The sequence below is a fragment of the Panicum virgatum genome, chromosome 4K (genome assembly GCF_016808335.1).
Source record: "Panicum virgatum strain AP13 chromosome 4K, P.virgatum_v5, whole genome shotgun sequence".
Lineage (NCBI taxonomy): Eukaryota > Viridiplantae > Streptophyta > Magnoliopsida > Poales > Poaceae > Panicum > Panicum virgatum.
In genome coordinates, this window is record NC_053139.1 from 23,797,699 (window position 1) to 23,811,403 (window position 13,705).

At 56.2% G+C, this 13,705-nt stretch overlaps 1 protein-coding gene across 1 annotated transcript; it reads left to right on the forward strand.

Moving 5' to 3' along the window:
- Nucleotides 1-1,736: 1,736 nt before the first annotated feature.
- Nucleotides 1,737-2,210, forward strand: LOC120702026. Its single transcript, XM_039985803.1, has one exon. It carries the CDS (start codon nucleotides 1,737-1,739, stop codon nucleotides 2,208-2,210), a length of 474 nt encoding a protein of 157 aa, XP_039841737.1.
- Nucleotides 2,211-13,705: the final 11,495 nt, after the last annotated feature.

The window sequence follows — 13,705 nt, forward strand, 5'->3', positions numbered from 1 at the left end:
GCAGCCTTGAGCCGGTTCATCAGCCGACTCGGCGACAAAGGCCTACCCTTCTTCAAACTTCTCCGGAAGTCCGACAAGTTCGAGTGGAATGAGGAAGCCACTGTCCACCCATCCTCACAGCTCCAGAAGATGGGGAGACCCTCCTCCTCTACATCATGGGCACCACCCATGTGGTCAGCACCGCCCTAGTCGTCGAACGAGACGAGGCAGGCCACGTCTACAAGGTACAACAACTCATCTACTTCATAAGTGAAGTACTCGGCGAGTCCAAGCTACGCTATCCTCAAGTACAAAAGCTCCTATAAGTGATTCTTATCACGTCAAGGAAGCTGCGGCATTACTTCCAGGCGCACAAGATCAAGGTGGTCTCCTCCTTCCCACACGGTGACATACTCCACAACAGAGACGCCAAAGGCCGAGTCATCAAATGGTCGGTAGAGCTCGGGGCCCTATACATTGAGTTCACCCCCCCCCCCCCCGCTCCACCATCAAGTCACAAGCTCTGGCTAACTTCATCGCTGAATGGACGGAGATCCAGGATCCCCCACCCGATGAACGACCCGAGCACTGGGTCATGTACTTCGATGGCGCCCTCAACCTCGACGACGCCGGTGCGGGCATTCTCTTCATCTCTCCTAGAGGTGAGCAGCTAAAGTATGTCCTGCAGCTACTCTTCAAGGCTACTAATAATGCAGCCGAGTATGAGGCCCTCATCCATGGTCTCAGGATCGCCGCCTCTCTCGGCATCAAGCAGCTCCTCGCCTACAGTGACTCCAAGGTCGTCATACAGCAAGTAAACAAGGACTAGGAGTGCTTTCAGGAGAAGATGGACACCTACTGCAAGGAGATACGCAAGCTCGAGTCCCAGTTCTACGGCCTCGAATTCCACCTTGTCCTCTGAGACTACAATGGGGTAGCCGACGTACTCTCCAAGCTAGGCTCCAAGCGGGCCCTCATACCCGCTGGAGTCTTTGTCCAAGCCCTCAACTCCCCCATAGTCAAGATCGAGGAGGAACCTCCAACAAAGCCAGATCTAGTGCCAGCACTAGGTCAGGAAGTTCTTGTCGCCGACTCCGATTGGCAAGCTCCGATCCTCAATTTTATGGTCAACAACAAGTCCTATCCGAAGGATAAGGAGCACGAGTGACTCGCCCACCGAGCCGCGAACTACGTCGTCATTGGAACCGAGTTGTTTAGGCACTCGGCTTCCTCAGGAACCCTATCCAAATGCATCTCTCAGCAACATGGAGTCCCACTCCTTAGCGAGATCCACTCTGGAATCTGCGGAAACCACGCGGGAGCATCCACCTTGGTCGGCAAAGCCTTCAGATCGGGCTTCTACTGGCCGACGACCCTGGCCGATGTCCGGGTCATCGTGAGACGGCGTCCCGGATGCAAGTTCTTCTACAAGGAGCAACACGTCCCGGCTTAGGCCCTGCGAACGATTCCTCCATCCTGGCCATTCACCTGCTGGGGACTCGACTCGGTAGGACCGCTCAAGGCGGCACAAGGCGGTTTCACCCATATATTCGTCGCCATCGACAAGTTCACCAAGTGGATTGAGGTCGAACCCGTCACAACTATGTCAGCCGCCTAGGCAGCTGAGTTCACCGAGGAGATCACACACAGGTTCGGAGTACCCAATCGGATCATAACCGACTTGGGCTCCTCTTTCACCGGGATCCGAGTTCAAGGATTTCTGCCAGGACAACTGCATCGACGTGTACTATGCCTCCATGGCTCAGCCAAGGTGCAACATCCAGGTTGAACGCGCCAATGGACTGATCCTCCAAGGGCTCAAGGCCAGAATATTCGACCCGATCAAAAAATACGGCTCCAAGTGGATTCAAAAACTACCCAGAGTAGTATGGGGGCTGCACATGCAGAGAAGTCGGGCTACCGGCAACTCCCCCTTCTTCATGGTCTATGGTTCTGAGGCCATCCTCCCGACGGATATGGCCATTGGTGCTTCGCACACCCAGAATTACGACCAAGGTGAGGCCAAAACCACTCAGCGAACCGACCTCGACTCGGCCGAGGAGCACCGCCTCACGGCTGCCCTCCAACATGCCCGGTACGAGCAACAGCTCCGCCGCTACCATGACAAAAATGTCCAGCAGCACGACTTCAATGTCGGCAATCTGGTACTCCGTCGGGTCCAGTCCCCCGAGGAAAACTCACATCCCCATGGGAAGGTCCCTTTATCGTGAGCAGTGTAGTCATCCTAGGAACCTACAGGCTCCAACAGAAGACGGGACAGGCGTGGGCAATCCATGGAACATCGAGCATCTTCGTCGCTTCTATTAGTAGAAGAATTCTGAACAGAGCTATGTATTTGACCCATAATTTATTAATAAAGTTCAAGATTTCAGTTCTTTTCATCAAAAAGTACTTGTCTCGCTTCTCGACTCGTTGAGTACACTCGGGGGCTGCGCGTCGGCCAGTCCGACTTGTTCACACTCAGGGGCTGGGGTCCGCCAGCCCGACTCGCCCAAGTCTACCCAGCGTAGGCACCCCCAACGTAACCAGCTGTTACGAGAACAACCCTGTTAGCCCTGGAACCACCCTGCGTCACCTCTTACTATCCGCGCGCTTGATGACCAGCTCTCAACCCGACAAGTAAAGGCACATCGCAGGGCCATCTTTCCTAACTACTCGGTCAACTCTGTGACTTCTCAGATTATGAAATAATAAACTTTAAACATGCAAATTTATTTACACACAAAATAAATATTGTTCCCCGGTCATCCACTGGCCACTTCTTTCTCAGTTTCTGCAGCTACAGATTAAGGTCGGCCGCCACAAGCTCGGCGATGAGCCTGGTGCTGGAGAGGTAGTCCACTCAGGCAAGGTTGGAGGTGTCTAGTGCGACTCCGTCACCCACCGGCTCCAAGTCGGCCTTCGGGAAGTGGGACTTCACGAGCCCTAGGGTGTACTGGGCCGCGTCTTCGGCGACCCTCCTGACGAAGCCATCCAGCCATCCACGCGCCGCCTCCAAATGCGCCTCCAGGTTCTCCATCGAAGCCGCGCCATCCGGCTCGAAGGCGGTGAGGATGGCATCCACCTTGCCGGTGAACCGCTCCATGGCAGCCAGCGCCTCGGCCAGCTGAGCCTCCGTGCCTTAGCATCAATAAAAAATCAACTCCATACGAATTCAGAAAAAAGAAAGCAGGGTGGTTTCCAAACCATACCTTCACGCGCCTGTCACTCTAGGCGGAGCTTGCCCTCGGCAGCCCCATCCCTCGCCTCCGCGGCCTCCCGGCCTTCCTGCAGGTCGGCATTGGCCTTGGTACAGGCCTCCAGCTCGTGCTTCAAGGCCCAAGCCTCCTTCTCCAGCCCTAAAAGGGCACCCATTAGCCCGAACACAAAGAAGTCAGCATAGAACATTGCACGTTCCTTACCGCGCTTCTCCTTTACGAGCTCCTTCTCGGTCTCTGCCCGCTGCTTCTCCAGCAGGCTTCTGCGCCTCCAGCTCTGCCACCCAGGCCTCGAGCTGCTCAAGTCGGCTGTCCGCAGCCGGCACCCCTAGCAGCCTCTCGGCGGCTCGCTGGCTCAGGCTGGCCAAGGACTGACAAGAAAGACGCAATCAACAACGAGCAAATTATGCACAAGAGAACTACACGGTAAAAGGAAAAAGATCTGACCTCGGCTGACTCCGCCGTACGGTGCGCAGCGGCAAGGAGTTTATCCACCAGCCCAGCAGCCTCACTGCGCCCGGCCTCTTGCTGCTCCGCAGAATGCGCCGCAGGTGACGCTTGCTCTCAGTCAGCCGGGTAAAGCTCCTTGGCTGGGCTCTCTGGTGGCGGACTCGGTGGCGACGCGGGTGGCGTCTGCATTTCTCCCGCCGAAGCCTCCTTCTCAACATCCCCGGTCGTGGTCCTCTCGGCCTCCGCGGCCGCCTCTTCTTCCTCCCGCGCCACCTCCAGGCGGGCACGGGTCCGTGGCGGGCTCCTCACCGATGGAGGGGACACAGCTGCCTCGACCCGGGAGGTCTCATCAGCGGACTCCTCCGCCTTCCTCTTCCTATGCAATTCAAAAATCGGCAGTGCAAAGAGCAATTTAGGATTGGGCAGAACAAAAGAACTCTAGTTCAGAGTTACTCACCCTCCACTGCGGTGCACGTTGAATGTCAGCTTCAACGGCGCGGCTGGCGGCTGCGATCGGGCCACGGGTAGGTGTCGGATTGCTTATCCGGCAAATCCACCAGGGGTATGCCCGACGGTAGATTTGTAGGTGAAAGGGGGATTCCGGAGCCAAGAACTAGATGGTTGCGAGATGACGCTAGGGTTTAGACAGGTTCGGGCCGCTCGGGAGCGTAATACCCTACGTCCTGTATTATGTGTATTGTATGAGCTTGATGATGGAAGATGAGATGGGGTGGATGCATTCTATGGGTCCCCTCACGACGCCTTTATAGGCCAGATGCCGTGGGTTACAAGTAAGGGAAGATATCTACTCGGGTTGTTACACGGAATCAGGTCGGATGAGATCCCTAAATATCCGGAATACATATCCGCGCCTTGATCCTAATCCTCGGAGGAACCTTCCGACGTCCAGCCGAGTGCCTGTCCGTCGGGTAGTCGTGTAGAGTAGTCCTAGCCGAGTAGGTACCCAGTCGGGAGATAACTACTCGGCTGGGAGGTACCCAGATGTACCTCCGTCAAGCCCCCGAGTGCTGAAGAGCTTGAGCCTGAATCTTGATGGTTGACTTGTGCGAAGTTCTTCGGGAGTCATGATGATGTCTGACTCCCTTCAATTTTCAACGGGATGTACCCTGGGCGCACCCGTTGGGTGCAGCCCCCGAGCCTCGAAAGGTTTCGAAGAAGCTTTTCGAGGGTCAACAAAGAAGCCATATTTGCCCGAATTCCCGAGTTACCTGAGCACCCAATACGTCAGGCTGCCTTGTCATTTTCCCGATCAATCGCCAGACCAGATCCACCCGACTCTGGAGTCACGGTGCCCAGCCCTCGAGCAGGGTCGCTGGCGGAGTCGCAGAGACACGTAGAGTAGTTGCGGTGCCCAACCCACGAGCAGGGCTGCTGGCGGAGTCGCGGAGACACTCCGAGTAGTTGCGGCACCCAGCCCCCGAGCAGGGTCGCTGGCGGGGTCACGGAGACACGCTGAGTAGTTGCGGCGCCCAGCCCCCGAGCAGGGTCGCTGGCAGAGTCGCGGAGACACGCCGAGTAGTTACGGCGCCCAGCCCCCGAGTAGGGTCACTGACGGAGTCGCGGAGACACACCGAGTAGTTGCGGTGCCCAGCCCCCGAGTAGGGTCGCTGGCGGAGTCGTGGAGATACGCCGAGTAGTCACGGCGCCCAGCCCCCGAGCAGGGTCACTGGCGGAGTCGCGGAGACACGCCGAGTAGTTGCGGCGCCTGGGTAGTTTGTATTTTTACCATTTGGTTTTTACTGCAACGGGCGTAAAGTTACCGTTGGGGGGCGCTGCTTGCCGAGTACGACTCGGGTAGCTTCTGGAAAGTCGATTCAAACCCCGCGCGATCTTCGGAGTTGCCGTTGCTCACTCGGCTGATCCCCTTTAAAAGGGGAAGGGCCCAACCCACGGAGGGCTACCCGTTCTCTTACCTTCTTGCTGTTGCCTTTTTGCCTTCCCGCCGACAGTCGCCCCCTTCGCATTCTCACAGATCCAATTCGCCCGCCGCCACCTGAAATGGCCAGCGAGTCGCCGGAATCGAACTCCTCGGCATCGGGGAGCACCGCCGATGTGCCGTCACCCTCGGAGGCGTGGGCGCCGAGCACCCTCCAAGAGGAGGACATCCAGGACCTGGTGGAGTGCGGGCTTCTCCCCGAGAAGGAGATCTCGGGGTGGAAATGCTGCTTCGGGGAGGACATCCCGATGAAAAACCGGACGAAGATGGTGGTCTTCCGGTCCTTCTACGAGAAGGGCTTTGCCCTGCCCACGGGGGCCTTCTTCTGCGGGCTCCTTTTCTTCTACGATCTTGAGGTAACTCATCTCAAGCCAAACTCCATCGCGTAGATCGTGATCTTTATTCACTTGTGCAAGAAATTCCTGGGAATCGCCCCGCACTTCAATCTATGGCGGGCTCTGTACCATCTGAGGGGGAACCCATCCGCCGCTCGCCGTGACGTGGTGGGCGGCGCCGCCTTTTTGCTGCGCCAGGGCCGATCGTACCCGGCCCTGGAGCTGCATGACAGCAACAAGGGGTGGCGTAAGGAGTGGTTCGTGGTGTCGAACCCGGCTCCTTGTCTGCCCGCCCGTTCCCGTCGTGCACCGGAGTCTCGCGCGTGCTGGGAGGAACTGCTGACCGAGGAGGAGATGGTCCAGGTGAACCTCCTCTTCAACGAGATCGCCAGCCTATCGACCCACGGGCTGACAGGCACCGTGGAGGCCCCCTGTCCTTCAGTAAACGGCTGGTGTAGCCGATTCAGGACAGGGTGCACCCCGGCTTTGAGTACTGGGGTAGCCATGACCGACCCAGGGGCAGAACCAAAAAGTTCCCCAGGATGAAGCTCTGAACCGGGTCGCCCGCATGATGCAAGGGCCGATCTGTGACAGAGGGTGCCCGAAGGCACACTGGTCAAAGCGACCGACCAGAGCCGTAAGCCTTCTTCGCATTCCTGTGTTGTTCTATTTTTCCATTCCAAGTTGTTCCGTCTTCGCCTTGGAGTCGTTTTTACTCTGCTTTTCCATATACGGCGCACCCGTTGGGTTGTAACCAACTCGGAAAGTCTTTATTCGTGTAGGCCAAAGTTTTGGAGTTCTGGTCTCCCGCTCCCCTACCCGAGGGAGATTCGGGGAAGGACGCCGCCGCCCTAGCCAATCTGAAGGAGCCGAAGGTGGCAGATCTGGAGGTGTCGTCCGATTCGTCCGTTGCGGGCGTCTCGGACGTTGAAGTTGTAGGCGGCACCGCCCGTCTGTCTGCGCTGAAGCGGAGGAGGCGTGCCATCTGAAAGATCTCAGCCTCCAAGGCCGGCCTGAAGGGTGCCCTGTCCAAGGGGGGTCCCGCCGCCGCCTCGAGGTCGGGCAGCGAAGATCCGGGGGCGGAGGACGCCCCTAAATTGTCTCGAGACGGCTCCAGCGCAGGCGCCAGGCGTGCGGAAGGAGAGGTGATAGCGGGGCTAAAGCGCATAGGGGAGATCGGGTCTCCTCTGCTCGTGCCCCGACCATAGCCGCCTGCCGTGCCGTAGAAGCTATCGTTTACCGCTCGCCGTAGTGGGGGGTAAGTGAAGTTGTAGTTTCAATCTTTTTTGTTTTGGATCGCGACTTGTGTCATGGCGCTACGAAATTTTTGACTTCGCAGGAAGCGGAAGGCAGAGGAGTCCGCTGATGAGACCTGCTGGGTCGAGGAGGCTACCTCCCATCTGTCGGACCCGGGCCCACGGGACTGTGCACATCGCATAGTTTTGAGTAAAGAAGGAAGGAATTAGACTCCTGCTAGGACTCGTCTGTACTCCTACTAGGACTCTACTTGGTAATCCTCTTAGGACTCCTACTTGTAAACCGACTAGTATCCCACCCCCTGGACTATATAAAGGAGGGCAGGGTACCTAGATCGGCATAGGCTGAAGAGGCTCAGCAGAGCCCAACACACCAGCACAAGGCACAATATACCACACCACCACACAGGATGTAGGGTATTACACTATTCTGGCGGCCCGAACCTGTCTAAATCTATGTCTTGTGTTCCTTGCATTTACCTTCAAGTTTCAAATTCGGCGATCTATCCCAAACAATCTCCTACCTGGGGCATCACTAGATAACCCGACAGTTAAAACACCGACAACATCCGTCAGCAGAGAACTTGCCGCGATCCCGCATTCGTCGGGAGGTGGCGCTGGGAGAGGAGGAGGTGGAGGTCACCGGGCGATCGGCGGCCGAGAGGGTCGTACCGATCGGGGTGGCGCGGGCGCCGCTTGCATCGCCGCCGGGTCAACCGCAGGGGAGCCCGAGCCAGTAGTTGTTTCCCGCTCGCCAAGATCCCGTCCTACCCAAAGCCGTCGGGGCAGAGCGGCAGGGGGCCGAGGGAGATGAGCGGGCTAGGTTTGTGGAGGAGCTCTAGGCCGCCGCGCGCCGTGCGGCGGAATCGGCCGAGGTAGGATGACACCCCTTGCCTATGTGGTTGGTCGTGGTGTGTAGGATTTTTAGCTGACTACCTTGTTCTTGTTAGGCGTTGGCCGGCCTGAGCCAGCAGGCTGCCGAGAAGCTACGAGGGATGCCGACGGCCGACTCGAGCGGCTCGAGTCTCGGCTGGCCGAGTTGGAGGCGCAGAACCGCCATGCTTTATGCCGACTCATTTGTATTCAGGCTGATCGATACCCTCTCAGGGCTGGAGAAGGAGGTCCGCGCTCTGAAGCGCGACCTAGCGGCCAGTGAGAAGGCCAACACCGAGCTACAGAAAGCTCGGGAGGTCGTGGAGGCCAGGGAGGATGCCACGGAAGGCAAGCTCCACTTGGAGCGTCAGGCACACGAAGGTATGGTTCTGGAACCACTCTGTTTCCTTTTGGGAGAAACTCACAGGGAGTTGAAATGAAACCGTGCTATCAGGTGCGGAGGCTCGGCTTGCTGCGGCGGTCGCGGCCCTGGGGCAGCTTACCAGCAAGGTGAGCACCGTCCTCACCGCCTTTGAGCTAGAAGGCATGGCTGCGGCAGAGGAGCTGGAGACACGGCTGGACGTAGTGCGCGGGTGGCTCGGAGTCTTCGCCAGGGGGGGTCACCGAGGATGCGTCCCAGTACACCCTGGGACTTGTGAAGTCCCACTTCCCAGAGGCCGACTTAGAGCCGGTGGGTGACGGGATGGCGCCGGAGACCTCGGACCACGCCTGGGCCGACTACCTTGCCGACGCCCGGCCAATTGCGGAGCGCGTGGCGGCCGACCTGAACCGGTAATTGTAGAAGCTATGGGAAAAATGGTCAGCATGTGGCCGAAAAATAGTATTTATTTTGTATGTAAATAAAATTGCAAGTGCTTTTGTTGGGTTCCGTAATCCGAGTCGCTGCTGAGTTGGCCGAGTAGTTAGGAAAAGACGACCCCGCGATGTGCCTTTACCTGCCGGGTTGAGAGCTGGTCATCAAGCGCGGGGGCGGTAGAAGGTGATGCAGGGTGGTTCCATGACTAACAGGGTTGTGCTTGCAATGACTGGTTACGTTGGGGGTGCCTGCACTGGACAGACTTGGACGAGTCGGACTGGCCGAGCCCAGCCCCCGAGTGTAAAAGACGAGTCGGGCTGACCAACACACAGCCCATGAGTGTGCTGAACAAGTCGAGGAGAAGGAAAAGCAAGTACAAGTAACTAAAAACTTTGAATTTTATTAATGACTGACGGGCTGAGTACATAGCTTTGTTTGTCATTCTTCTACGGATAGAAGCGGCGAAGGTGTTCGATGTTCCACGGGTTGCCCACATCTGTTCCGTCTTCGCGCTGCAGCCAGTAGGTTCCTGGGACAACTACGCTGCTGTGACACCCCAGCCCAGGGCTTAATAGGATTAATAGGATACTCATACCAACAAGTTGCAACTTCTTTTCCGGAAGCCGGTCTCCACAGAACTGTGAGGTTAAGCGTGTTTGGCCCGGAGCAATTTGGGGATGGGTGACCGACCCGGAAGTTATTTCCGGGTGCGCACGAGTGAGGACAAAGTGTGCAGAAAAGACACGTGTTGGTCTGTGAGGGCAGTCTATGTTTTAGAAAGCTGCCAGCACTGCTAGCAGACAGCTGGGGGCGTCCTCCGCCCCCACCTCCTCGCTCCCCGACCTCAAGGCCGCGGCAGGGGCCCCCTTCGGCAGGGCTCCCCTCATGCCGGCCTTGGAGGCCGAGATCTTCCTCACCGCCTGCCTCCTCCTGCGCCGCACTGATGCGGGCGGGTGAGGAGGGGCGGTGGCTCCTGTCATTTCAACATCCGACTCATCCCCGGTTGACGAGTTGAACGACACCTCCAGATCTACCGCCTCTGGCTCCTTCAGATCGGCCGGGACGGCGGCGTTCTTCCTGACATCCCCTTCTGGTAGGGGACCTGGGGACCAGTACTCCAACACGTTCGCCTGCAAGAGAGAACAAGATCCGAGTTGATTACAACCCAACAGGTGCACTGCATATGGAAAGCATAGCGAAAATAACTCTGGAACGAAGCAGAACAACTCGGAAACAGAATCAGAACCACTCGGAGAAGTACAGAATAATCACGGCTCTAGTCGGCCGCTTCAAGCAATGTGCCTTCGGGCACCCTCTGTCGCAGATCGCCCCTTGCATCATGCAGGCGACCGGGTTCGAAACTTCATCCCGGGAAACCTTGCGGTTCTGCCCCCGGGTCAGGTCTTGGCGACCCCAGTACTCAAAGCAGGGGTGCACCATGTCCTGGATCGGCTACACCAGCCGCTTACTGAATGACAAGGTCACCACAGCGCCTGTCAGCCCCTAGGCCGACAGGCCGGCGATCTCGTTAACGAGGAGCGTCACCTGGACCATCTCCTCCTCAGTCGGCAGCTCCTCCCAGCACACGCGGTACTCTGGCGCGCGGCCGATCTGAGCAGGCAGACAAGGAGCCAGGTTTGACACCATGAACCACTCCTTGTTCCACCCCTTGTTATTGTTGTGGAGCTGTAGGTCCGGGTACAACCGGCCCTGGCGCAGAGAGAAGGCGGCCCCGCCCACCACGTTGTAGCGGGCATTGGACGGGTACCCCTTGAGGTGGTACAGCGCCCGCCACAGATTGAAGTGGGGGGGCGATGCCCAGGTACACCCCGCGGAAGAAGGCCCCCACGGGCAAGGTGAAGCCCTTCTCGTAGAAGGATCGGAAGACCTCCGTCTCCGTGCGGTCCTCCGACGGGAACTCCTCCCCGTAACAGCACTTCCACCCCGAGATCTCCTTCTCAGGGAGGAGGTCGAGCTCCACCAAATCTTGGATGTCCTCCTCTCGTAGAGTGCTCGGCACCCACGCCTCTGAGGGCGGCGGCACATCGCCGGCACTCCCCGATGCGGAGGAGGAAGACCTCAGAGAGCTGCTGGTCATTCTGAGTGTCTACGTGCGGATCGGATCTATAGCAGGATGGAGGAGAGGCGGCTAACAGCAAGGAGGCAAGAAGGCAAGTTCTGGAAAGCTTTAGAACCGGTAGCCCTTCGCGGGTCGGGCCCCTTTCCTTTATAAAGAGGGTCGGGCACGCGTGCAATGACAACCTCAGTGATCGCGCGGAATTCGAATTGACTTTCCAGAAACTGCCTGAGTCGTACTCAGCAAGGAGCGGGGCCCCAATGGTAACTTTTTATCCGATGTGGCTGGCACCAACGGTAAAAATACAATTTACCAGGATAACTCACCACCCGGCGTGTCCCCGCGACTCCACCAGGGCTGGGCGACGCAGACTACCCGGTGTGTCCCCGCGACTCCGCCAGCGACCCTGCTCGGGGGCTGGGCGCCGCACACTACCCGGCGTGTCTTCGCGACTCCGGCAGCGACCCTGCTCCGGGACTGGGCCCCCCGGCGTGTCTCCACGACTCCGCCAGCGACCCTGCTCGGGGGCTGAGCGCCACAAACTACCCGGCGTGTCTTCGTGACTCTGCCAGCGACCCTGCTCGGGGGCTGGGCGCCGCAAACTACCCGGCGTGTCTCCGCAACTCCGCCAGCGACCCTGCTCCGAGGCTGGGCATCGCAAACTACCCGGCATGTCTCCGCGACTCCGCCAGCGGCCCTGCTCAGGGGCTGGGCACCGCAAATTAAACTACACGGCGTGTCTCTGCGACTCCGCCAGTGACCCTGCTCGGGGGCTAGGCGCCGCAAACTACCCGGCGTGTCTCCGCGACTCCGCTAGCGACCCTGCTCGGGGGCTGGGCGCTGTGGCCTCAGAGTTTGTTGAATCCAGTCAGACGGATGACTCAGGATACGGTAAAACAGCATGAAAGCCCGGGTGCTCTGGCAACTCGGTGATTAAGGCAGGCAGAACTTCTTTATTGACCCTCGAAAAGCTTCTTCGAAACCTTCTAAGGCTCGGGGGCTGCACCCAACGGGTGCGCCCAGGGGCGCATCCCGTTGAAGATTAGAAGGGTACAAGATTCATCATTTGAGTACCGAAGAACTTCGCAACAAGTTATTCATAAAGATTCAGCTCAGCCCTTCAGTACTCGGGTGCTTGACGAAGGTAGACCAGGGTATCTCCTAGACGAGTAGTTACCTCCTGACTAGGTACCTACTCTGCCGAACTACTCTGCACCACTACCCGGAGGACAGGCGCTCGGCTGGACGTCGGAAGGTTCCTCCGAGAATCAGGATAAGGCGCGGATAAGGATTCCGAATATCTAGGGATCTCAACCAACCTGATTCCATGTAACAACCCGAGTAGATATCCTTCCTTACTTGTAATCCACGGCACCTGGACTATAAAGGGGCCGTGAGGGGATCCATATAAAATGCTTCAAATCATCATTGTCTAGCTCATACAATACACAAAACACAGGACGTAGGGTATTACACTTCTGAGCGGCCCGAACCTGTCTAAACCCTTGTGTCATCACGTAACCATCCGACTCTTGGCTCCGGAATCCCCTCTTCACCTACAAATCTACTGCCGGGCATACCCCTGATGGACTTGCTGGATAAGCAATCCGACAAGTCCCAAAATTGTAATGGTAAAATTCAAAATACACGAATAGTAATGGTACTTCTTCAAAGTTCAAAAATTGCAATAGTAGCAATCCAAAAAAAACCCTACATTTAAACTGGGTGATGCATGCCATCTCCTCAAGAGTGAGTACACTCAGTATGAAAATAAATCAAGAGTGAGTTCACTCAGCATGAGTGTTCGTATTTTTGCTGAATTTATTTATGAATAACTTCAATATTCGAAGGTGGTTATAGCGATATCGTGTGTGCATTTATAGACGTAAGTGTATTAAATTTGAGAAAATCCTAAATAAACCTCTATTGATTTGTAGTCCTTTTATTTTTATTTACATATCGTATTTAGTTTGTACTAAGTCAAACTTGGTCAACTTTAACTGAATTTATAGAGAAAAGTATTATAATTCCAAATTTATTTTATTGAATCCACCATGAAATATATGTTGGGTAGTATATTTGTTCCTATATTTTTTTATAGCTTTGGCCAAAGTTGACTAACTTTGACTTAGTACAAATCTAATACTATGTAAATAAAAACAGAAGAAGAATAATTTTAGGAAAACACGCAAACCTAGAGGCTCACTGTCAGCGTCACAGGAATGGAGTCCCTTAGCTATGGACAAATTAAGGGTTAAGAGGGCCCAAAAGATAAATCAAAGGTTAAGCGGGCCCAAAAGATAAATTCCGGCCCATCAACGGACGGTGGGCCGCAGGCCGAAGCACTAGAGCCCGGTACGAGGGAGGTCGGGCATTTCTCCCAACGCGTGGGCAATCCTTTCGCGGTAAAGGCACCGTCCTGCTATGCATTTACTGTGCCTGTCCTGCTACTGCATCGCCCTGCCGCAACCGCAACACGGGCAAAATCTTGCTGCGCCTTACACTTTTGGACAAATCTCTAAAAGAGTTTCCCGTAAATCCTTGCTTGTGGTACTCATCCACCACCGTCACTCACACTAGAATATATAGTCCATCTGATTTTAATCATACTTTTTAATAATTACTTTTACGGAAAATCTCAATAATTTAGATTATTTGTCCAATACAAATTCAAAGGTGAAATTCATTGTGGATTAAAAAATTTGGTGAAAGTTTGTGGGCTGCCATCAGCATTAATCTGTCA